The 21,659-nt window shown below is 43.1% G+C and overlaps 3 protein-coding genes across 7 annotated transcripts in view; 1 reads left to right on the forward strand and 2 right to left on the reverse strand.

Moving 5' to 3' along the window:
* Positions 1-236: 236 nt before the first annotated feature.
* On the reverse strand, positions 237-6,776 carry PMM2 (phosphomannomutase 2). Its single transcript, XM_014894559.2, has 8 exons — positions 6,525-6,776; positions 6,203-6,314; positions 5,221-5,297; positions 4,577-4,668; positions 3,801-3,900; positions 3,277-3,352; positions 2,042-2,157; positions 237-1,043 (listed from the first exon to the last, which is right to left on the reverse strand). The coding sequence occupies exons 1-8, from the start codon at positions 6,588-6,590 to the stop codon at positions 939-941; spliced, it is 744 nt and encodes a 247-aa protein (XP_014750045.2). The 5' UTR covers positions 6,591-6,776; the 3' UTR covers positions 237-938.
* Positions 6,745-9,124, forward strand: TMEM186 (transmembrane protein 186). The gene is made up of 2 exons (XM_014894544.2): positions 6,745-6,819; positions 7,472-9,124. The coding sequence occupies exons 1-2, from the start codon at positions 6,811-6,813 to the stop codon at positions 8,207-8,209; spliced, it is 747 nt and encodes a 248-aa protein (XP_014750030.2). The 5' UTR covers positions 6,745-6,810; the 3' UTR covers positions 8,210-9,124.
* Positions 9,125-9,477: 353 nt separating this feature from the next.
* The window catches only part of ABAT (4-aminobutyrate aminotransferase), a 48,377-nt gene continuing 36,195 nt past the window's right edge, over positions 9,478-21,659 (reverse strand). For all 5 annotated transcript variants that reach the window (XM_014894511.2, XM_014894518.2, XM_088174469.1 and 2 more), the window contains 10 exons: positions 19,541-19,621; positions 19,335-19,427; positions 18,903-18,965; positions 18,344-18,407; positions 17,573-17,721; positions 16,284-16,421; positions 14,963-15,130; positions 14,093-14,239; positions 12,964-13,075; positions 9,478-11,664 (listed from right to left, as the gene is read on the reverse strand). In XM_014894511.2, the coding sequence (XP_014749997.1) occupies positions 11,543-11,664; positions 12,964-13,075; positions 14,093-14,239; positions 14,963-15,130; positions 16,284-16,421; positions 17,573-17,721; positions 18,344-18,407; positions 18,903-18,965; positions 19,335-19,427; positions 19,541-19,621 (1,137 nt within the window). In that variant the 3' untranslated portion in view covers positions 9,478-11,542. The remainder of the gene's footprint in view (positions 11,665-12,963; positions 13,076-14,092; positions 14,240-14,962; positions 15,131-16,283; positions 16,422-17,572; positions 17,722-18,343; positions 18,408-18,902; positions 18,966-19,334; positions 19,428-19,540; positions 19,622-21,659) is intronic.

Below are 21,659 nucleotides of genomic sequence, written 5' to 3' on the forward strand. Positions count from 1 at the left end.
CTGGTCCTAAGCCACTCCCATTGAAACAGGAATTATCTAGGGAAGAATGTGCCAGAAGACAAAACAGCTTTGGTGCATGAGGTGCATTGCAGCTCCTCCTCCTTTTCTTGTAAGCTCCTTTGGGTGGTACAAAGATTCTATTCTCTGCTTTTTTACTGTGCAAGTAGCCCAAGAACCTGGAACTGGAAAGGTTCAAATTACTCATTTCTTTCTTCAGACAGGTAGCATGCAACAGCTCTGCTTTAAGTATTTTATTTATCAAAATGACAAATTGAAACAGTATTTTTTCATGATAAAATCAGATTTTATTCTCCTTTACTTATAAATCAAACCGTTCATACTCAAGATTACTTTCCTAATGCCAGATGAGAAAAGTAATATTAACAGTTACACAGAGTATCAGCCATTGATTTGAATTTTAATAGAAATATAATTTAGGTAATTTTTGCAGTATGAAAAATCTCACCCTTAATGCCTTAACCAGAAATCTCAAAAAATGATCAGAAAGTAACAAATATATTTTACTAACGTGCTGAAGTGATTTTAATTAATTTTTACAAATGATTGTTTAGATTTGGTCTGCAAAGAGTGTAGGTATCATGACCTGACTGTGCCTTGGCACCACATCCATCCTCAGGAGGGAATTCTGGCACCAGCTGGTCCAGCATTCCCAGGGATGGCAGTCAGGGACTTCTGGTTTAAAAACCTTTCCCTTCTACTCATCTTCCAGTTTTAGACAAGAAAATCCCAAATGTATTATAACTCATGTTAATTCATATAGCACAAGGTAAATATTTTTAAAAAATAACAACTGCATCTTTTAAAAAACAGCCTCAACATAAAAAAAACTAGGGATTAAGCCTTGCAGGCCAATGAAAATGATGTTTCAAGTTATTTTGCTGTTTAACCATCTTGGAAGTGTGAATTCTGAAAGTCTTTTATTTAAAAAACAGCTCTTCACAGATTCTTCTTGTGTCCTGTGGGGATGTGACACTGTAGCCTTCTGTCCTGGAGTCTGTGAAAATTTCATAGTCATTCCCTCCCTGGAAGCAGAAGAGAATTTAATTTTGTTTAACATAGAGCATAGTCACAAAAAAAGGACACATGAAGGGAAACAGAGAAAGATGAACTTTTTCCAAGGGCTTGCAGTGATTAGGCTCAGTAAACACCAGCACTGCCCCTGTATGAGCACAGATCCCCAAAATCCAAAATCCATTTATTCCCAAATTTCTGTTTGCCACACTGCTTTCACAAGGTCCGTTTCAGCTCTTAGTACTTCAACTCTCTGGAAATGCTGCACTGCCACTTAGAGGGTTTAAAGTGAACTGTCTGTAAGCTCTGTGCCAGAGGGACAGGTGATTATTTTGCAGCTGATGTTGGGGGAAAAAAAATTAATTTCAAGCCTTTTTCTTATAAAACTTCACCTTTTAGAATTTATAAAATCCAGTGTAACTTAAGAGTTTTATAACTGAGTTCTTATAAAACTTAGCATGACACTGTCCCTTAGCCATATTCAGACACTTTAATTTCAAGCAAGTCCTTGTGCTTGCCAGTGCCCTCACCAGCTCTTGTCAGTTCTCTGTTCAGGATTTTTAAAAGCCTCTGAATTGCCCTGCAGAGCTCTGCCCCATGCTGAGGGACAAGGGACTCTGTTCAGTTCCCTGAAGTGGACATAGACAGAGTAGTGAGCAAAGGTACAGTGATAATAAGACAGGAAATAAATATGTTTAATAAACATCAGCCAACAAGAAGAATCAATCTGCACTGACCAAGCAGGACAATCAGTTTCACACAGTCATGTCACCTAGGTGTTTAAAAGAATTAGAGAAGTTCAATTTTAAAACAACCTCTTAAGGCAAGAACCCTGTACTCAGTTCAGCAAACAGATGGAAAACTTCCCAGCTGCAGCCAGATAAACACGGACACGTTTATATCCTGACTTCAGCTCTTGTCAGGATTAAGGTTATAAGGTTAGAACCTACAGTCCTTGAGGTTTAATCACAGCAGCTCTCAAATTAATATATCAAACTAATGTACTCACTGGCATGGTCTTGTCTCCAAAGAAATAAATAGTCTTGTATCCATCCTTGGCAACAATTCCTAGGCAGTACCTTTTATCCCAGCCATCTGGGAACACATCGATGCTTATCTGCCCTCCTAGGAGAGAGAAGAAACAAGAGTTGTTTCATTTTAAGAATGTATTTCTGAAGGGAGAGAAGGTGAAAAAAAAGCTAAACTGGGTAAGATTTTAGGCAGAGGAAGCTCTGCAGAAGACACAGAAATGTTGTGAGACCCTGGAGTTAAGTCCTGCAAATACAGAAAGTGTTTTATAGGGTATCAGTTACTACAGCTGTCATTCAGAGATTATTTACCCATTCAACAAAGCCTGAGCATGTTCCCAAATACTCACTACTATCCAAATGAACCTTTTAAAAAGAAATACATTTAACATCTTTACTTTTAGAAAGAAAGGACGCAAATGTACACAGCCACTGATATATGTACAGCCATACAATCGTAGGCAGAAAACTTCCTAAGGCTTTCAGAGCAGGAAAGAGAAATCAGCCCTTTCAGCACACCTAACAGGACAACAACTGATCCAGTTCTGAGCCCCTGGCCTTCACCAAGACCTAAGAGCATGATTCCCAGCTGAAGCAGGTGTCCAAAAGGTTACAACATCAAGAACAGAGGAGAGCTGCACTACAGTTCACTTTTGCCTTAGTGCTTTGGCACTAATGCCAACAATACTTTGCAATTCTGAAAAATAATAAAAGGCAGGAGTGTGGTAATATATTAGGAGAGAGGGTAAAAAAGAAAAAATGCATCAAAAATTATTTCCCCCTTATTATTTTTTTTCCCTTAAGCTTGCACTTGCTTTTGGATTCTTTCCTTCCTCCCACACAATGCAGGTATAGTTGAAGAACCAAGGGCAACTGAAACAGCACTGAGGGAGTAGTTCTGATCAAAACTGATTCACAGAAACAAGTCTGACTAATCAGAAGCATCTAATATCCTCCAAAATGAGCAGAATCAGTCACACATCTGACATTAAAGGACAATGAATTGATGACAAGAAATGAAGTTCTCTTTCTTGATGGATTGCAATTAAAATTTCCCAATAAAAGCCTGAGAGGAAAAGGAGGCTCAGACTTGCCTGCAACCACCTCAGAGAGACCTGTCACACAAATGAGATGGGATGTCACAGCCATAGGAGAGTATGACTAAAATTAAAATAATGTAATTTAAAACATCAGTAATTTAAATTTCAAGTATTACCTATAGAAAATGTGAGGCCTTTCCCTGCAAATTCTCTTTGTAGATCAGCTACAAATTTCTCTCTTATATGCTCCTTCTGTTAAGAAAAAAATAGAACAAAACCAAACATCAGTTACATGCTGTGTTGACTTACCAATGAAAAGATAATCCAAAAACACCTCTAAAAAAGAATGGCTTTATTGACTTGAATGGTCCCAGGCTGGTTACACTACAGGGGACACCAAGAAAGTATGGTTTTACCTAGGACAGGGCTTTTTAGAAACCCCATGTAGAGTAGCAGGATGTTCAGAACCCTGGATACTGGATTAAACACTTGAGCCAAACCCACTCTTCTGCAAGTAATCTTTGCTACTCCAAAAAAACATTGTCTGTTTCCTGAGGTCTGAATGAGGAAATTAGTTAAAACACACAGAAAGGATTAAACTGAAAAAAATTGCAAATTAAAGAAGTTTTTTAAAAATCATAACCTGGCCATAACTGCCTCCTCCAGAAGAGCTGGGTATTTTTCAAGAGTTGTAACTCACTTTATCAAGTTCATAGAACTCAAGTCGTTCTTCCTGGCTGCAGCTTCTTCCAATGGGGGACACATTTAACATCCCATTTCGGAACTCAATGAAAGTGCCTCTGCAAGGGAATTAATTGATAAGACAGAAAAATAGGAGAAAACTGCTCACCAAATATCACAATAAATTTCAATTTAATTCTAAAGGGAATCAGCTGTCTCATTGTATGCATAAACCCCCCAACATGCAGATACCTCTGGCACCAGTAAATCTTTTGGACTTTGAATCTGGCAATCTCAACATCATCCTCACTGGCTTTTAAAAGTATGATTTAGTTTAACAAGTGTGACTGGAGCATCCCATCAACCTCAGAGCCTGACAGGCCAGGCTGTCAGTTTTGGGGTGAAGCTGCAAAATTCCCAGCAATGTGGGCAGTGTCTTGCCCTGCCTCACACCACACATTTCAGTGTCTGGAGCAGCTGCACATCACACAGAGCTGGTCTGGCTGCACTTCTCACCTCTGGAAAACACCATGCTGCTGAATTCCAAACATGGCAAGGGAACACTCCTACTTCAACACTGAATCTCCTTCCCTCTGACACAAAAGTGCTGAATCAGTATTTCAAACCCTGTGCTCCAGCTGGGAACTTGTCTTTTATGCATGGATGGAGCTCTGTTTCACACACAGTGCTGTTCCCTAAGCAGAAATTACTCTTTTTTTTTGCAGAGCACCCTCATCTGAGCTTTATATCCCCCATGGAGAACATGACCACATTGAGATGTCTGTGTGCACATACCTCTTCTTTGGAAGTTTAATCTTTGCAATGTAACTCAGGCAGTAGTTGATGACATCTTGAAGGATGTCCTCGCCCAGGTGGCCCTGAATGCTCTAACAAAACAAACACCCTTCAACCAAGGGTCCAGAATTTGAGATTCTAAAAGCAAGTCACATGGAAAACACAGACATTGGATAATCAGGCATGGTTAATACCACAGAGAAACAAACACGCCTTCAACCAGTAACATCAGCTGATGCTCACATGGTATTAACAAAAGGCTCTCATTTTTCTTTTTGTTCATTTTGTAACACCAAACTATCCTTTAATATGATTCCTACTTGTACCTGCTTCAGAAGGAAACTGTTCCACAGGCAGCAGCCCTAAACAAAAAGCTGCATTTGGTTATAGCCAAGCATGAAGAAATGGAGCTTGTTCCTGCAGTAAACTGGAACCACTGGTCAAGGCAGCAAATTCAGCCAGGATCTCTTAAATGTTTACTCTCCATTACTTATGTTAAACATTACATGCCAAATGAATGATCCATTAACAGGACTAGCAGCAGTAATTTTGGTCTTTGGAAGGGTGATTACAGAGGACTACAAATAAATCAAAATACTGTTTAGAAAATATCTTTTCCCCGCTATTGGAAATTTCACACTTACCTGCTTGCTCAAGAATTTCCCATCTTTGTATGCTACCAGGCCATTTTCTGGGAACACGTAGTCATATTTTTCAATCACTGCAAACAAGCAAAAAGACAGTAACTCATCATTTCCCCTATTTGCTTAATGCAGAATTGTCTTCAATGTGAAATAGATTAAAATACAGCAAACACTAGCTCTGAAAGCATGAAAGTTTCATGCTTTCATCATAGTGCCAAGCACAATATTAATGGGCTAGTCCCATTTCTCACTAAGATTAATGCACACCTCAAATCACACGAAGTCATTTGTTTGACATGGCTGTGGTTTTACTTAGAGGCATGTGACTCTTTGCTTAAGTGTAAGCAAATGATCGAACACCTCAAATACAACAAATCCCTGGTACACGACCTGGCTAGAGAGCAAGTCAAATACTGCCCTTTTAGGCTGGTTTGTTCAATGTCACTGATCTTCAGCAGATGTCTGGGAGTTGTGAGTCTCAGCACAACACAAGATGATATGGAGACGATTACTGGAGACCACTTGGAAGGCAAACAAACTCTGAACTGTCTGGGCACCACAGGAAGCTATCAGTGGCATCAATTAAGCAAAGACCATTAATAAAGGTCTAAGGCAAGAGTCCATCAGTGCATCATAACCCCACAGTGAACTAAATCGGGTCCTCGAGGGATGTGCTGGCCAGCTGAGCAGCTCCACGTGTATGTCACACACACGACTCCACTGCACACAGCAGTGTGAAAAAGCCCTCCCAAGGCTCTGTCACCGAGGCAGGATTTCACCATTAGTAACAATCTCTTAATTTGATATCGAGATACCAAATGCCGGTTAGTAGCTCTCCACAGCCGGAGTGCACCGCAACACGACCAGGAAGACAATTACAGGCACGAAAGGGAAGAGGGGGATGAAGAGGGATCAACCCTCAACCTTCACTGAAGCCTCCCCGCGGGCCCCGGAGCGCGGATTGCATCAGCCCGGCCCTTACCGTCCTCGCCCAGCTGCTCGCGGATCTTAGCGAAGTCCGAGCCGCCCACCACTCCCACCTTCACCTTCTGCCGCAGCTGCTGCAGGAACGCCGCCATCTCCGCCGAGATTTTCTGGGGTCCAAAACAGAGCTGTCAGATTTGCCTCCGTGCCGCAACAACCAGCACAAACCCGCAGCACCGTGCGGGTCTTTAAGCAGCGTTAAGTGCGCTAGGTGTGCCCACAGAGGCCGCGGCATGCGGCACACGCCGGGCCCCGCGGGCGGGACGCGCTGTGCGATCCGGCCCGCTCCCCGCGGGCTCGCAGCCCCGTCCCGCACTCGCCTGGCGCGGGGCCGTCAGGGTGCCGTCCACGTCGAACAGGCAGAGCGCTGAGGGCGGCGGCGCCATGGCTGGGGCTGTGGAGCTGACAGGGCTGTGGTGCTGGCAGAGCCGTGGAGCCGCGGGGCTGGCAGGGCTGCGGGGCTGGCAGAGCCGTGGAGCCGCGGGGCTGGCAGGGCTGCGGGGCTGGCAGAGCCGTGGAGCTGCGGTGCCGGCTCCCCCAGGCCGGCTCTCCCGGCGGGCCGCGCGCGGGGCGGGCCGGGCGCAGCCGCGCTGAGGCGGCGAGGCCATGGCGGCGGTGAGCACCGGGGTTGCCGGGCGGGCTATTCTCCATTCCCCTCCTTCTCCCCTTTCCCTATCTCCTTCTCCCCTTTCCCCATCTCCTTCTCCCCTTTCCCCGTCTCCTTCTCCCCTTTCCCCGTCTCCTCCCTTTATCCATCCCTATCCCCATCCCGTCGCGGGCCGCTCCGTGGCGGGTCCTTGCAGCATGGCGGGGCAGCGCGGAGTTTCCCTTCCTGCCTTTTCCCTTCAGCTCTGCGCGTTCCCAGCGTCTTCTGCCGCCTTCGGCCTAGCGCTCTCCTCCTCTTTACCGTGCTTTGTCCACTTTTCTTTTCTGTTTTCCTAAAATTGTTGTTCAAATGTTATTCGGCTAATCGCCAGGTAGAAGCAGCTCTGGCTGGGATATTGCTCAGACAGCGAGAGGCAGGGGTTGTGTAAGGGTCGGTCACTGAGCTCACTGATATCATTTGTGTTAGCAAAGTTTTCCCTCTCGGTCTGCACGGAGAGATGCGAGCACAAACACCAGCTTCCCATCAGAACACTGGTTTAAGGTTACAGTGAGCTGGGGCTTGTGCTTTAGTGTTTTTAGGTGCCCGAGGGACCAACTCTGAGTCACTGATTGGGTTTTGAAGAGGACTCAAATAATAATTTGTGGGAGTCTTACCTTACAGGCTTGGCTCTGCACAGTTAGAACTAAAGTCTGCACAGCACCAGCTTTTGGGAGATGTCTACAGAAGGAGCTCTGGACAAGGTCATGGAGAAGGGAAGATGCTGGCCTGCCCTGGACTTTTGGTTCGTGGGAGTGTTTGCAGTCACAAACCCAGCGAGCTCATGGTGTCAGTAATCGTCTCAGGAGACCACAGGTGCTGTCTGTGTGTCTGTCCCACTCGGCCCCTGCTGCTGTGGTCCAACAGAAGGCTGTGGATGGGAGCACAGAAGAGTTCAAGCTGGTCTACAGGTTCCCAGGGATAAAATATTGCAGAGTCCTGTCGAGACTGAAGCTGTTGCAGACTGCCACCTCCATGATCATTCTGCCTCCTATCTTCTACCTCTACCTGCAGGACCAGGTGTCTCAGAATTTCCTCTTCTATACAACTGGCATCGCTGTCTTTGCTGGGGCAATGTTGTATGGTATGAGCTACTTTTTCAGAAGAATTATTGGATTAATCTACTTAAGTGAAACGGGAAAAACTGTCAGAGTGGCCCACTTGACATTTTGGGGAAGACGTAATGATATTTACTGTCCCATAGAGACAGTGGTGACTTTGGATGAAGTTGGAGATAGCAAGGATGAGCTACTTCACCAGTTCAAACGGTATAACAGTACAGATACTTTGTATTTTACAATTAAGTATGGCCAGATTGTAGACAGACAGAAATTTACTCAAATATTTGGAGACCTTGTGTGACACAGCAGCTCATTTCCAGTGATCTTCCATGTTGCATGTTCAGTGTCCTTATTGTTCCATGAGGTTTAAGTCGTTTACCAAACTACACATCTCTGTCCTTTTCCTGTGCAAAGCCTGCTGTAAGTGCACCCAGTATAGAAAGTCGGTGGTAAAGCACAGCCCACTGGATTAAAGGTCTTGCAGCTTGTGTATGGTGTGAGGAGTGTCTGTCCCATGTTGGATTCAGTAATGTCACAGCATTCCAGGCCTGAACTGTCCTTGGAATGTGCCGTAGGACACCAAATTACTGGGGGTGACCCTGGCTTTTTGTTTCAGTTGGCCTCTTTGGTTGTTCATGAAACATGAAAAAGCTCTTGAAATGAAATGCAAGAGCTGCCAGAGCATCCTCACTTCAAACTCAGTGTTTCTTTTAGCTAATTTCAGGTTGGCTACGAAGCCTCTGGAAATAAAAGCTGGTCTGGTACCTCTATATGATGGATGTCAGAGAGGGACATGCTCACGTGTTAATGCAGTTGAGGGAACTGGGAAGGTGTGTGGGCTGTCCTGGCCCCAGGAGGGAGGGCTCTCCGGGATGGGAGTGGAACTGGGCAAAACAGCAAGAGACACTGGCAGCTCAGCTGCTGCGTTAAAGGCTGGGACAATATCTCAGGAGCCTCTTACAGAAATTGCCATTCTTCACTGGAACAGGAAAAGCAGCACCTGTCTCCATGTAGGGTTGTGGTCTTATTCCATGGTACTGGTACAATTTCTCCTCTTCCAAAACCTCAGTAGAAATGAGGAATTTAAACCCAAGAAAGAAGCAAACCTATCACCTATAACACGTAACACATTTTTGAACTATCAGAAGCAAGATAATTCCTTACACCCCTCTTCTAACTTCCTTTGAAACTGGCAAATAAACTGACTCACCAATGATCTGGAGTGTTCTTTCCTTATTTCTTCCTCATGTGAAGTGAAACCTCTGTTTCTTGGTAGATCAGCAAAGGCAGTTAAGTAAAATTGCCATTTAAGTGCACAGGATAATCCTGAATTACTATTTCTCATGTTGAACTTTTCCTAATGGGTTTCTATGAGTTTAAGTTTTGGTTGACACTGTGTACATGGCAATATCAAAAGAGATCCAAATATTCCTTGGCATAAATACCATGGCAGCAAAATACAGTGTACAGGTACATGGTGATTTTGGAGGTTTATCAGAATGTATTTAACATGCACTAATGGTTCAGTTTAGGCATGTACTGGGTGTAAAATGAAAAGCCCTGGAGAAGTTCAATTATAAATATTTTATTTAAGAATATTGATTACACATGATTGATGTCATTTGTTATGAATCTGTGTACAGTTACTAGTTACACCATGAAGTGTACTTAAGTATTTGTTTAAACATTTATTTGGCACTGTCCACAGTATGCTGTAAACAATATTAACTTTATATGCTTCAGCTGCAGTGCTTTCTATGTATTCTCTAACGATTTCATCAACATGTTGTACACAATTATACAGTTAACTGAGTGTCAGTAAAAATTATAAAAACATCTAGAGTAGTCATAATAAAAGTGAAGATGTGGTAAGACTTCAAATTACTGGACCTTTGCTTCTGTAAAAGTACAAGACTTGCTAGAGACATTCACTAAAACTATTGCACTGATATGTTAACAATCTAATTCCCAAAATGCTGTCAAATCCAGTTCTTGGTTTGACTTTCCTTTTGCTGATAATACACTTACAAGGACAGCGATGACAATGAAGTTTTGTTGAACACCAATTTTTACCGGTCCTTCCCCAGATTTCTACAGCCTCTGTTCAAAAACCTGCTCAGGTTCTGCCCAGCTGGCACCAGAATTCTGCTTTCTGCAGAGGTTTACAGAAATCCCACTGGGTTTAAGCTGGCAGAGGTGACTGTGCTTGAGTTTCCCAATACCAGTACTTGAAAATGGGAAAACCATGATTAACACTTCTCAAAGCAGGTAAGGAACCTTTTCACATTTTGGTAGCTGTATTAAACTTGTAAATCTTTTAACTTCTCTGTCTCTTATTATGTACTTAAAAATTGTGGTCAGGTCCTGAAAGGGCAACTGTAAAAGTCCATTGTGGTCCCTGTTACTTGGTGCACAACGAAAAGCTAAACTTAGTAAACAAAATCCAGATGCTCACCAAGAAAAAGAAAAAGAAAGGCACCAGATCTAGTTCAAGTCAGCCTTCAGCAAACAGTAAAGAGACATCCAAAACAATTCTCTGAAGAGAAACAAATTAATGAACTGTTGACACTTTTCTTGATCCTGTGGCTTTCTAGAAGATCTCTGAAGTATGGATCACTTAGAATATACTATCAGAACAAAAATATAATTACTTTGCATTATAAATGTGCAGTTAGGACTAGGCCTTCACTGTAGTGGCTCTGATACCAGATTATGGCATTTCTGCTTTAGTTTTACAAAATACCTCAAGTATTTGTGTAGAAGTTAAAATAGATAAATTAATGGCTATTGTGTGTTCTGGGCAAATGGTAAAATAATTTGGAATCATTCTAGACTGCTGGCAGAAATGGAAGAATGTGCTTTGCATGGTTCTCTAAGCTTTGTCAAATTATATACTTCAGGGTAGAGTTTTCTCTGTACAAGTCTGCTTGTAAGAGAAGTCAAAAGTTTTAAAACCCATCCATGATGAGGACAAGAGGACAAGGGCTTCAGTGCCACTTGCAGTGCTGTAGGTGTGGCTGAGGGCATCAGTGCCCTGTGAAGCAGTGAGTGCAGGCTGGGCAGAGCTGACGGTGCCCCGATGCAGTTGGTGTGGCAGATGCCTGTACTCGAGGGAATAAAGCTAGAAATTATTCTGTGAAACACTGTGCTTGGCAGTGGTGGAAAGCAGAGCTTTCCCTGAAACACTGATTTTATTCCAGCTGCCGTTAGAGAATGGCACTCTGTGTGGCAGGCATGTGGCTCTGAGCGTTTGGCCACACTTGTTGCTGCTTCTGGATGCTAATCTGCCAGGGTCACCTGTGGAAACTGACTGTACCAGGTCCAGAGTCAGGGACGTGGCTGTAGGGAGGACTCTGCAGTTAACATGGCCCAGGCCACAAGAGGGAGGTTCTAGGGAATGCACCAGGCCACATTTTCTAGGGAATGCACAGTGAGACAGCTGCATGTACCTGCTGGTGACCAGTGCCAATGCTCTGCCTGGGCCGCATGTGCATGGAGCAGCTTGCCTTGGGCAGGATTACAGACAGAACACAAACCTCAGTTTATGACTTTACACTTAGCTTGTAAGTAGAGAGGACATGAATTAATGCAAACTAATTTCATAATCAGCTGTTCAGTGCAAGGGAACTGCTTTTTACTTGAAGTTTGCTAAGATGTCACTGAAAATGTTCAGGAAGAGGTGTGCGTGGTGATCCTTGAAGATCAGCGTTGGACGAAAACGGATGGATCTGTCCCCACAGCCTCCCAGAACAACACCTGAAATGAGAACAGAATAGGTCCTCTAGTCATTTCCATCTTTGCCAAATATCCAGAAAAATCCAGGTCTCTGGATGAAGATGCCCTCACTGTGGAAGGCCAACAGAAGCTCCCCAAATCCTGCTAGCCACACCGTGATACAGCACATTGCAGTGTGAATGGCCTCAAGCTTCACAGCAGCTTAGAAGAACACGATGGGTGTTGGAGCTGTTCTATAAAACACTTGGAATATTGGGACTAATCCTGACAGCAATGGAAAGAATCCATACAGCACAGAGCTTAAACAGCATCTGAGATTTCAAAGCTGCAGTACTCTCCTGATCAAGTATCTTGGTGCCACAATAAGACCCAGGAGGTTTCTTTGCATTGTTTTTTTAAACGAATTCATTTTTAATGACAAGAAGTTAAAATGTCTCAGTGCCTGCAAACCTCTCCCTGCAGTGCTTTAGGTGCACTTTTTAGCCCAAAATCAATTCTTGGAAATGTCTGAGCAATGAGAACCCATATTACTACGATGAGCTTACCCTGCTTCAAAGCAGAGCCTTAGTTTACCATGAAACAAACCACTTGCCTTCTCTCCCTGCTGGCTTAGTTTCCAAGAACAAGAAATAGTGTCTTTTACACTCCAAAATTTTGGCTTCACCACAGTTTAGAAGCACCCTGCCTTCTTTCAAGAGATTGGAGTAACAGCAAAAACACACAGCAGCAAACATGGGGCCCACACAGTTAAATTCAAAGAGAATGTTAGGTGTGGATCCCAAAGTTCCCCTCTTGATACCTGGGCCTGTCTGCAGCTGGTGGCAGTTCTGTGGGAAAAGAGGGCTGTCACTGTAGATCTGTGCCCATTTTAGGCACGTGCATTTTATCATTAGGTATTCCTAGGTATAGGAATTATGTATTTATAAAATTCATCATTCTTCTCCCTCTGTTTTCCTGAGCTACATTAACTATCTTCTAACTTTCCTGTTTCTAGAAGTAAGCATGTCTCTATGGGCAACTAAAGTCACTGCAGAGGACTCTGAACCTGATCTTACAAAAACTCATGTCCTACACAAATCTTTTCCAGTAACCTCAGACCTGCAGAGACTGGTAAATGTACACAACATGCAACAGACTGCTCTGAGGTCTCTGACAGTAAGTATTTCCAGAAAAGTCTAAATCCAGCTTTGTCATTTCACTGCTGTCCTCTGATACTGAAATACTCATACACAATATGAAAAGGAAAATGTGAAGCAATACCTCCACATATGAACGCTACTGTTTGTCACGTGAAGCTCATCCACACACACCATTTCTTACCTTTGTTTCTGGCTATTGTAATTAACTTGTTTCTAGTTGCATCATTTGGAGTGTCAAACGAACAGAATGTTCCTCTTCCTCTCACTCTGCTGATGAGATGGGGGTAACGAGCCTGCAGAGAAAGGAGAGACAAGCACATGGCAGCTGCTGCAACAGAGGACACCTGGTGGCAGGCCTGGCTCTGCCAGGTGGAAACCCTGCTGCCTCTTTGCTCCACTGGAGTGGAGCGTGGCACACATGGCCTCATGTCCTGCTCAGCCTGCAGAGCCCAACACAAAGCAGGGAGAGAGAATGAATCTGACCCATGAGCTGGGTCAAGTAAAATATTCTTTGGAACGAGCATAATGCACCTTATTTACATCTACAGTGGACTCCAGAAAAACCTGAGCATAAACCATCTGCACTGGGGCTAGAAACCAGCTTCTTCTTACCCTGCACTGACATACTTGCCATTAGCATCTGCATCACTTAATCACTATCCTCATCTTTTGGAAGAACAATCTTTTGGATAGGACTAGTTGTATTCTGGCCCTCCAAAGTATGAGATTATAGTATTTTCTGTTCTCCTGCCTGCTATGTCTTAAAGGTGTGGAGAGAGCAGAGACTGTTTTTGGGATTAGTCTATGCAAAATGCCTTTGGGAGGTGAGCACCTGCAAGTCTATCCTTAAATGCCTGTCTGTAGAGTTCCACAGTAGAAGCTGTAAGGCATTTCCCTTAAACAAGGTATGGAAAGATAAAATTCTCTTATTTTAACAGCCCAGCAGAATTGGAAGGAATATGAAAGCACCTTCCTTTAAAAAAAACTTTAGGACAAGGAAATACCAGCTGCTTATGGTAACAAAACCTTCTAGCAAAGTAATTTAATTAGCTGCAGTACATACCTTCAGATATTTTGGGTATCACCCATTATATTGGATTAAGCTACATAAACCCAGCATTTTCAAGTCAGTAAAAGAAAGTTTACTTCAATTCCAAATGGGACACATTTATTCAGGCCTGTGTTGAAGTTAATATAATGGTCTAGACCCCAGCTGGAGTTCCTCAGTCCAAGTGTTTAAACTGGATGAGGTCAGATCCTACTTCAGCAGCAAATTTCTCCTTATCTACAAAATCCTTCCAGATGTTTACCTGCAAATCCAGCAGCCCAGTCAGCAATGCTTTCCCAGCGTGGGTTGCATTGTTTAGAAGGTCTTCTGTTTTAATAACCTTAATGACTTCAGCAAGCATAAGGTTCTTGGATGGATCTCCAAGCCAGGTGTTAAAAATCCGGTAGGGCTGGGCAAAGAGTGGAAAAAGCGTTGTGGAACACGTTAACAGGCAAGTCACTATAAATTAAGAAAAGCAAGGCATCACACTGGCAGTGCAAACATGTGGTGTATGAAAAGGCATGCACTAATCTCACCAACTCCCCTGTTGTGTTATGAAGCAAAACCCCATTGCTGAGCTGAAACACAGGGTGATTACTTCATGCTTCTCATTTAGTGCACCCTGTCTTGCTACTCTGACATCTCACTGAAACACAGCTACAGATGACAGGAAATCACCATCATCTCTACAGGCTTCTACATCAAGGTTTATGTTCTTCCTCTTAATTTGACTTTTTTTTTCACTTATTACATCTAAAATGTCATTAATGCAAAGAAGAAATCTTGCTGACAGAATCTGTAATGCTGACATACAAGCTCTGAAATTCCCAAGTTGCCCTACAGGAGAAGGTATCTGTTTGTAGTTGGATTTTGTACTGAGAGTATTCCATTAGGCTTAACCCAGTTCTCTCCCCACCACCAGCTTTATGACCTTGGTGACTGACAACAACTGGCATAAAAGTGAAGAGGTGATGACAACTGTGTGTGAGCACACAGCAAGTTTCTGTAAAACAGCAGCCCCATCCAGCTGAGCCTGCACTGCTGGAGGAAACCTTGTCCCTTCCATGGATGTTACAGTCATTCCTCAGGGTCACCAACTAGCACAGAGTTCAAGTTTCATCAAAAATCTTACAGCGTTTGGCCTGAACTCCTCTTTGTGGAAAAATCCTCCTGTCATCATCTTCTTACTGAATGTTACCACATCAGCTGGGTCATCCAGGCCCCAGTGCTCGTGTGCCCAGAATTTCCCTGTGCAGCCACCTCCTGTCTGCACCTCGTCCACCAGGAAAGCACAGCCATGCTGCAGAGACAGACACAGGAGCAGGGAATGTGAGCCCTCCTTCCCAAAGCAGAACACATCCTCCCTTGGTGAACACATCAACACAAGCCAATCACAGGCAACACCTCTCCTTCCTCTCCCTTCACTCCCCAACCTCCCCACCAATGCCACTCGTGTCAGATTTCACTGTTAAAAATTCAAGTGTTTTTTCAGGAAGGCACTAGAAACTTGTTTTCTACCCATACTCATCAAATACATGTTTTTATATAGTCTTGAGCATTTCTAGAGGATACCTGAAAACATCTGGGAGGAGCAAAGTATTTTCAAAGCCCCTGATGGAAGCAGAGTGTCATTTCTAGAGGCTTTGTTTCAAATACGAATTCTCTGCCCCCAGTCAGAGTTGGGCATTATGTGGCACAGAGGCAGTGCCAGCAGGATGAGCTGGTTACTCTGGGGGCATGACAAATTGCCTTTTTCAGACATTTGCTGAAAGAGCTACTCATGTGAGCTGGCAGTGTGGGGTTTTTATGTGAAGGACTATTTTGTCCAAACTTTGTGACAGGGAGAGCAAGCTATATCATAATACTATATTTAAAAACAATGGGTAAGTACTTTTGGCAGCATCTCTTCAGCACACAGGTGTTTTGAGGGTGAAAAAAAGCATGGAGTATTACAGAGGGTCATACCTTCTAATTGGGTAACTTTACATTCCAAATACAAAGACATCCATTCTTTCCATTGTTTTATTGGAACATCAGAACTATGGCTGGACTCAAGTTGTGCTTTAGCTTCATTTTTTTGCAATTAAAAAAATGTCATTAAAAAATTTATACTCTTCACAACCTGCTTCTTCAGAAATGGAACCTCCTCAACCAACTAGCATGATCATTTAAAAAACACACCTGCAAAATTCATAGCTAATGAATCACAGAGTAATTTCTCTCTCACTTTGAAATAAGACTATAATTTATTGGGCAGAGGAAGCCATTAGGTATGAATCAAATGGAAGAGAGCAGGGACTGCTTGTATGTGGTACATAACTACCCTGACTACTGCTAAGGGGGCCTGTGAAACCCTCCAAGAGCCTGGGGCAGGGCAAAGCCTCTGGAGACACCCACAATGTGTGGGTGCACGTTTTAGCCAGCACAGAGTGCCCAGGGAAATGTTTCATTACCTTTCTGGCAATGTCTCGCAGCTTTCTGAAGAAGTCATCTGAAGCATGATTGTCCCCTCCCTCTGACTGTATGGGCTCCACAATGATTCCAGCCACAATCTTCTTCTTTTTCCTGTACTTTACTATCAGGTCTTCCACCTGTGAATCAAACACTTATGGTACATCCTCCTTCCAGAACATTTGTACGTTTCCTCCCAGCTAGATTAAATCCCATCAGAACTTCAACTTTGCATGGACATTCCTGGCTATAAAGGTACCAAGAGGCAAAAAGGATTAACAAATGCTTCCTCCAGCATTTAACATTGCTTTCTTGTTCCTGAATGGGTTTAAATCATGTCCTAATCACACTGTAACCAGTTGCACATTTATCTGCAGTGTTGTGAAGCTCTAGCCAGGTTCAGCTAGCAGAGTGCTGAGCACCACTGCAGCTCACCATGCCACAGCTGTCATTCCACCTAAGTGATATGGAAGGGGATAAATTTTGTGTCAGAAAGTAAAACTCTGCTAATGTATTAGAAAAGGTAATCTGGAAAATTCCCTTTTTCCAGTCATCCACTTCCCATATATTAAAATTAATCAGATGAAATAGTGCAGAAATGCTGTTGTTGTAAGGGGTTGACAGATAATTCTCATTAACCTCCTAGTGCCAGTTGCTGCAATTAATGGTGTGTTTGTGCTTGAAATCCCCCTCAGGCCCACAGCCCCTGCAGGCTGTACACAGCAATGGTTTCCAAACCACCAAGCCAAGGACAAACTTGCTAAGAAAACGTTTGGCTTTTTGGTTTGTTTGTTTATTTTTAAAATAATAGCTCCCAGCATTGCATTTCTCCACCAAAGCTACCCTGGAGCAGTCCCAGGGAAGCCATTTGCTGTGCTTTCTGTGTTCTCTGATGTGAGGCAGGTTTGGCTGAGTGGACTTGCAGGTCCAGAAGCTGCCATGGAAAAGCTGGAAAGGCTGAAATGCTGTTAGAGGTTCTCTCTGCAGAGAGGGTTATCCACACTGTGCTCTCTCTCAGCCCCTGGCCCTTTGGCAAGAGCTGGCAGACGAGTTCACTGAGGTACAATGAAGTTCTGAGGGTGAAATTGCTCTTTGGTATCACTCATGCAGCCCTGTACTCCCAGTAAGCTGGCAGGGAGAAAGGTCTGACTGTAAACAACAGTGAATGCTGGTCCAATCACAGCCTGTTCCAATCCCTGAAAACATTCTATTAGTGAAAAGTACTAATCCTACCAACACTATTCATTATTTCAAATCAAAAACAACAGAAAGCTGCCAGGGAATTTTTTACCTCCTCTAAACAACGGGCTTCTTCCTGTTGATTCTCCTTCACAAAGTCTTCCAGGGGATACTTTAGCCTTGGAAATGGAGCAATAGGCCAGTCCAGTGAGGGAATGTCCAGTTTGTGAATTGCTTTAGAGTGAGTTGTAGCTAAGCAACCTAAGCCCAGAGAGGGAAAAATTAAAATAATACCCATCCAGTAACAATGCTGAAAAAAGGCTACTAAGAGGTGAAAAATGGCCTGACTGTAGAATTCTCTTAGCTGCTCTGTGTTTTTACTGTCTTCTGAAATACTGGGTAATTGGATTTAATCAGGCTTAAATGGATTGTTCTAGATTTTAAACATCAGTTTGCACATGCACTCCAGAAGAGCAGGAGAACCTCTGGCAGTCTGACAGGTAGCTCAGACAAGGTGGGTTTCATCCCTCCAAAGACAACTGCTCACAAAGCTCACAGTTACAGCACTCTCACATAACATGCTTAGAACAGGGACTGAACTGATATAAACCAGTAAAAGTGAGTGACAACATGTTTGTGGTGATTTTACCCCAGGACTTAGATTTTCATGAGTACAGACAGGAAACTGCAGATTTAGACTGAAAATAGGAGCCTGTCTGAAAAGAATTTTTCAAAAAACTTAAAATCAATTCCTACTGTCACTCAAACATTCAGTGCTGGTGGGGCTTCCAAGGCAAACCTTAATGAACCTGCAGCTTCTCCACTGGCACTGTGTGTCTAAGGACAAGCAGAGTGAGCTGAAGGGGGACAAGGGACAGCTTACCCAGGGTCCTGCCGTGGAAGCCACCCATGAAGGAGAGCATGGCGTAGTCAGGGCAGCCAGGGGGCTGCAAGCAGAGCACACAGTGGGGTCAGCAAGGGGCTCACATCCCCTTGTTACAGCCTGCCCTTCAACAAGTACATTGGTCACCCCCTAAACCTGCCCCTGCTCCCAAACCCACCATTAACTCTGAGGAGTCCTTGGTGTTTTATGTGGGGGCCTGACATCACTGCACAGCTGAGCTCAGACAAGGCTGAGCCTTCAGCCTTCACCCCTTTTTACACAAATTAGGAGCACATGTTTACGGGGTGGCTGTGCCTGGGGTGGCACTGGGGCTGTAGGGGCTCAGTGAGGAGAGGCTGGGGCTCCCCTGTGCTGCACCCCCATGCATTCCTGATGACTCCCTGATATTTTTTGGGAGCAGCCTGTATTTCACCACTTCCTAAATGTACAAAGCCCAAATTCCACTTCACATGTAGCAAACCAAACTTTTCCTCCCAATCTTCCCTTCCAAGCCCAAACCAGAGGTATATCTGTAGGTGTGGTAAAGAACCAATGTTACCTGGTTAATCATGCAAGATTCCAGTTCTTCTTTTGTGACATTATTATGGCCCCTCTCCTTGTTCTGCAAAAAACCCAAATAACCCAACATTAACATTCCTGTAGTTGGAACCAAAGCATTTATGGCAGAAGGACAAACCAGTAATGCTGGTATTCAACACTGGAGTCAAGGAAGACCCTGACTATGGCTTTCACATGCTGACTATGATCTGCATTTTCTTTATTTCCTTTCCATTATAACTTCTGAAGTTCTGACAACAAAGTAAAAGCTTAGACAAAGACATTTTAATAAACATTTTATACTAGACTGAATATAAAGAACATAATGAGCAAGACAACCTCCAAGCATCCCTTTGTTTTGCAATAACAATTCTGATTATGAGTATGCATTTCTACATCTAAACCTACAAAAATATCTTCATGTTTTACTTACTCTGTACCACATGAATATGGCTTTAAAGGCATTTTCATTAGAGCAGGATCCACAAGACATGGTCATCACCTGTGACAAACCCTTAGGAGCCACCTGTCAGCAAAGACAGAAAATTACTGTCTAAATACTGAGCACAAGTACAGTGCAAAGTGATAATAACAGTGATGATAATAATAGTGATCAGTCCACAGGGATCTCAAACTCACTGATAGCAAAGACTCCTTCAGTTTTTCTGTAAAGTTCTCTGGAGGTAAAATCCCTAGGGCAGGTCTGTTGATAAAAGTGCTCTAAAACAACAAAGGAAGAAGAATTGTTAGGTCTTACTATCACATGGAAAATATGTTGATATCAAAGCAGTTCCATTTTATTCCAATTATAAATACCAGGCAGAAGTCTGTATCATGGTACAAGCAGTTTTAAGCTAGGGACTACTATTCCTGCCTTACCATATGTTTTTCTGTCTAATCCTTACTACTTTATTCTTGCAGGACACCTTAGGAAAGGTGCATGCTAACTCACACTGACATTTCCTCTTCAATATTGCCATTTTAATTGCTCAATCTCCATTTTCCTTACACACAGGAAATATGCTTTTAAATCTTTATTACTGGCTTTCAGTTTGAGTAGTTAAATTCAGTTAGGATAGCAGCATTTTCATCCTAACTCAGCTTCAAGACAGACCATTTTGGAACACTGGGCAGGTGGAGCCAGGCTCTTCAATGGAAGCTGAGAAGCCATGGGCATGAATCAAAGCATGAGAAGTATTGATTTGGGTATAGGGACAAGGTTTTGCAGGAAGAGAAGAGTGAAGCAGTGAAACAGGCTGCTCTTCTGGAGGTCTTCAAGCACCCTGGTCTCATTTCACAGCCACCCATCTTGGAGCAGGGGGTTGGCCAAGAGACCACCTGAGGTCCCTTCCAACTTCAGCGGTGCTGTGAACTGGCCACATCAGGAGTCACACCTTTGGGAAAGGTAATTTTGGTGTCAGGAACAGCAGTCTGCAGCCCACACAGGGATTTCTAAGGAGCAGCTGTGGAAGAAGCCCCTCAGCCTCCCCAGTCCACTAACAGAGATGAATGTCACATTTATGCAATTAATTTAAATTGTGTCATGGATTAAAATTGATTCATTGCTGCTCTTAGTCTTTGTGGCTAATCTTATTTGATTCATACCATGCTACTCTTTATTTTAAATTAAATTTTCTCAGAGAAGGACAAGCTCAATAAATTTGCCAACTGCCAAGCAGCTTTATTTGCCCTTTTCTTTTGTTTGTTGTTTTTCTTGTTGAACAAATAATGGCTGAAATTAACAGCTGAGCTTTGATAAGTCAAGGCTCAATGGGTCTCCAGAGGGGACACACAGCCTCCCCCAAAACACTCATATTTTCAGTGCAGCTGAAGCTTGCACATTTATCAGCATCCTTCAGTCCTCCTCAACACAAACACTCATTCATTCCAAGATGTGTGAGGCACAGCAAGAGGTGCAAGTGGTCACACTGCACCTGTAAGGACATTTCATCAGGATTCTTAGGGAAAGCCAAGTATCACACAAGACACTGGACAAGCTAGGATTTTGTCAATTGTTTGAGTCTTACTTCCAAAACACTGTTTCAACAGACTCAGGCTTAAAAGAAAACCTAAGCAAGGATGTTAATGACAGGTTAACATAAAATTTTTGTTCAGTAGCTGAGAAATCTTACTTGACTTTCTTGACACAAATTTGTTGTGAATTTGATTATGGGCTGTCACAGTCAATTGACAATATTTCCCATTAAGCAGAAAAGCTTATTTTTCTTTTGTAGTTAATGAGACACCCAGAACTGAGAAAAATAGAACATTGACATCATGCTGCTGTGGGCTCAAATAAACAGATGTACATTCTGTGTTGATAGCTGGCTACAGAGAGGTATGTGGAGCATTACAAACAAACCAAATAAAAAGTCCCACCAGGAAAACATCAATCCTTTGCTAATACCAATCAAAGCTGTGCAACTCGTGTAGGACTTTGGAGGAGTTCCTTCACTGCACGAGTGTCACCTGCCTTTCCCCAGTGGGCAAATCAGCAACTGCCACTAGCAACAGGGCTTTTGGATTTTTTAATTGGTTTTGGGATTTTTGTTTGTTCTTTTTTGGTTTTGTTTTTGAAATCTGACTTTGCCTACTGCTGCATTATAGTGAAGATATTATTTCCAGAAATCATCTTTATATGTTAATGTAAGTACTCATAAATATTAGACCTTCCAAAATATCCAGATCTGCCTTTGATTCCTTTGATAACTCCAGCATTTCTAGTCCTGGTATTTTGTTGGTTGTTTGTGGTTTTTTT

Source organism: Sturnus vulgaris, chromosome 16, assembly GCF_052056855.1.
Source record: "Sturnus vulgaris isolate bStuVul1 chromosome 16, bStuVul1.hap1, whole genome shotgun sequence".
In the NCBI taxonomy this organism is placed as follows: domain Eukaryota; kingdom Metazoa; phylum Chordata; class Aves; order Passeriformes; family Sturnidae; genus Sturnus; species Sturnus vulgaris.

Coding starts and splice junctions, on each gene's coding strand:
- PMM2 (XM_014894559.2), bottom strand. CDS start 6,590: ATGGCGCCGCCGCCCTCAGCGCTCTGCCTGTTCGACGTGGACGGCACC. Junction 6,315..6,524: donor CCCTGACGGCCCCGCGCCAG/GCGAGTGCGGGA, acceptor TTTGGACCCCAG/AAAATCTCGGCGGAGATGGC. Junction 2,158..3,276: donor AGGCCTCACATTTTCTATAG/GTAATACTTGAA, acceptor TCTCTCTCCTAG/GAGGGCAGATAAGCATCGAT.